Source organism: Vicia villosa, linkage group LG1 (assembly GCF_029867415.1).
Source record: "Vicia villosa cultivar HV-30 ecotype Madison, WI linkage group LG1, Vvil1.0, whole genome shotgun sequence".
NCBI classification, from domain to species: domain Eukaryota; kingdom Viridiplantae; phylum Streptophyta; class Magnoliopsida; order Fabales; family Fabaceae; genus Vicia; species Vicia villosa.
The window spans coordinates 98,067,978-98,069,932 of NC_081180.1; the positions used below are offsets into that span (position 1 = coordinate 98,067,978).

A 1,955-nucleotide genomic window follows, 5' to 3' on the forward strand; every position below is an offset into this window, starting at 1 on the left:
TTAAACATTTGTTTACACAAAATATATAAAATTATTCTATATTTTAAAAGTCTAAAATTTTTATAAAATTTATGATAATATTTTAAATTATATTATATTAAAACTATATTTAGTTGTTTCAACCGGATTAAACTCAAGTCAAACCTCTAAACCTTGATCTCTTGTCTATTTCAATTTATTTTAATTTAATTTTTTGTCCGATTTTAATTGTCTTACTTTTATTATATCATTAAAAAAATACACAAATTAAAATAAATAATTATATATGATTTATAATAATTGGTCTTTAATGACATAAATTATTAAATATCTAATCAAGCAATTTAACTGATTTGGTTTAGTTTAAAAAAACAAATCAAATTAATTTCATAGATTTGATTTGATTTTTCTTAAAGAGGAAGGTAGTAATTTATTCCTAATGGAATTGAGTTTCAAAAAGCCCAGTCCAAATTAAAATAAAAAATAAAAAATCATATTTATGCCTCCATCTATGCCAGCGAAAACAATTCAACTTGTATCTTGTAACCTAACAAGTACGAACTCGCACCGGCTGCTTGGGATGTATTTCCACAATCATCAAAACCACAAAGTTTTCACTCAACCTCTTTCTATGAATAGCAATAAATCATGTTCCCTATTGCCGGAAGAACTCATCATCGAGATTCTCCTCAGACTTCCGGTAAGATCCCTCCATCAATTCAAATGCATTTGTAAATTATGGAAAACTCTAATTTCAGATCCGCAATTTGTAAAGCGCCATCTTCAAATTTCAACCGCTAATCCAAGTTTAACCCACCAGCGATTATACTTTTCTCAGTTGAAAAAACCCGACAAAATCGTATATTATCCTTTAAAGCCATTATTCGAAAACCTATTACCTCCGGTTAGCTTCAGCAGCATCATGGAGAAACAATATAGTATTATAGGATCATATAATGGGTTGTTGTGTTTGTACAATGAATATGAACGTTGTGTCATGCTGCGTAATCCTTCTATCATGTTCGAATCCAAAAAATCTCCACCTGTTTCCCTTGGTTGGACTATCCAACATCATGGCTTTGGATATGATCAAGTTAATAACAAGTACAAAGTATTACTTGCTATGCGAAAGAAGAATGATCATGCTTTGACCAAAATTTATATCTTTGGTGAAGATTCTTGGAAAACCATTCCGAATTTTCCTACATCCCGTGCGCCCTTGAGGTTGTCAGCGAAATTTGTGAGAAGCACTTTTAATTGGATAGTTGAAAAAAGAGATGTTATTTCTAATCAAACTGTGATTCTTTCCTTTGATTTGGGAAATGAGACTTACAAGGAAATCTTAATGCCTCAAGAGGATGGTGTCAAAGTCTATAAACATACTCTGTATGTTTTGAATAATTGCCTTGGTGTCTGTCAGGTGTCTAACAAAACTCATTGGGTTGCGTGGTTGATGAAAGAATATGGAGTTTTTGATTCATGCACTAAATTCGTAATCATCTCTCTTGACAACTTCAATAAGAAATCTTTTTTTGTTATTCCCTTGTTCATTTCAGAAAATGGTGTTATTCTTCTTATGAACTCAGATAGTTATCAATTTGTCTTATATAACTTAAATAGTGGTAAGTTGGACTATTTATTGGAAGATACCTACAATTTTATGTTTAATCTGCATATTTGCTGTGAGAGTCTTGTATCAGTGACATGGTAATTCATCTTTGTGAAACCTTTTAAGTTTTACATACATGACTTTTAATTTAAATGGGTTTACTTTTGCTTCATATCTTGTTATGTTGCTTTTTATTACTTTTGCTACATACATGACTTTTAGTTAAAATAGGTTGGGATATTGCTTTTTATTAAGAAACCTTTATATATTAAATACCAAAACTCATTATGTATCCTCTTATGCCATATAGTGGATTGGATTGTATCATCATCAGGTGTAGCATTCATTATGCGATGATAATTACCAA

General features: G+C 30.1%; 1 protein-coding gene across 1 annotated transcript; it reads left to right on the top strand.

The window, feature by feature from the left end:
* The first annotated feature begins 901 nt into the window (after positions 1–901).
* On the top strand, positions 902–1,690 carry LOC131649930 (F-box/kelch-repeat protein At3g23880-like). Its single transcript, XM_058919677.1, has one exon. The coding sequence runs from the start codon at positions 902–904 to the stop codon at positions 1,688–1,690; it is 789 nt and encodes a 262-aa protein (XP_058775660.1).
* The last annotated feature ends 265 nt before the right edge of the window (positions 1,691–1,955 follow it).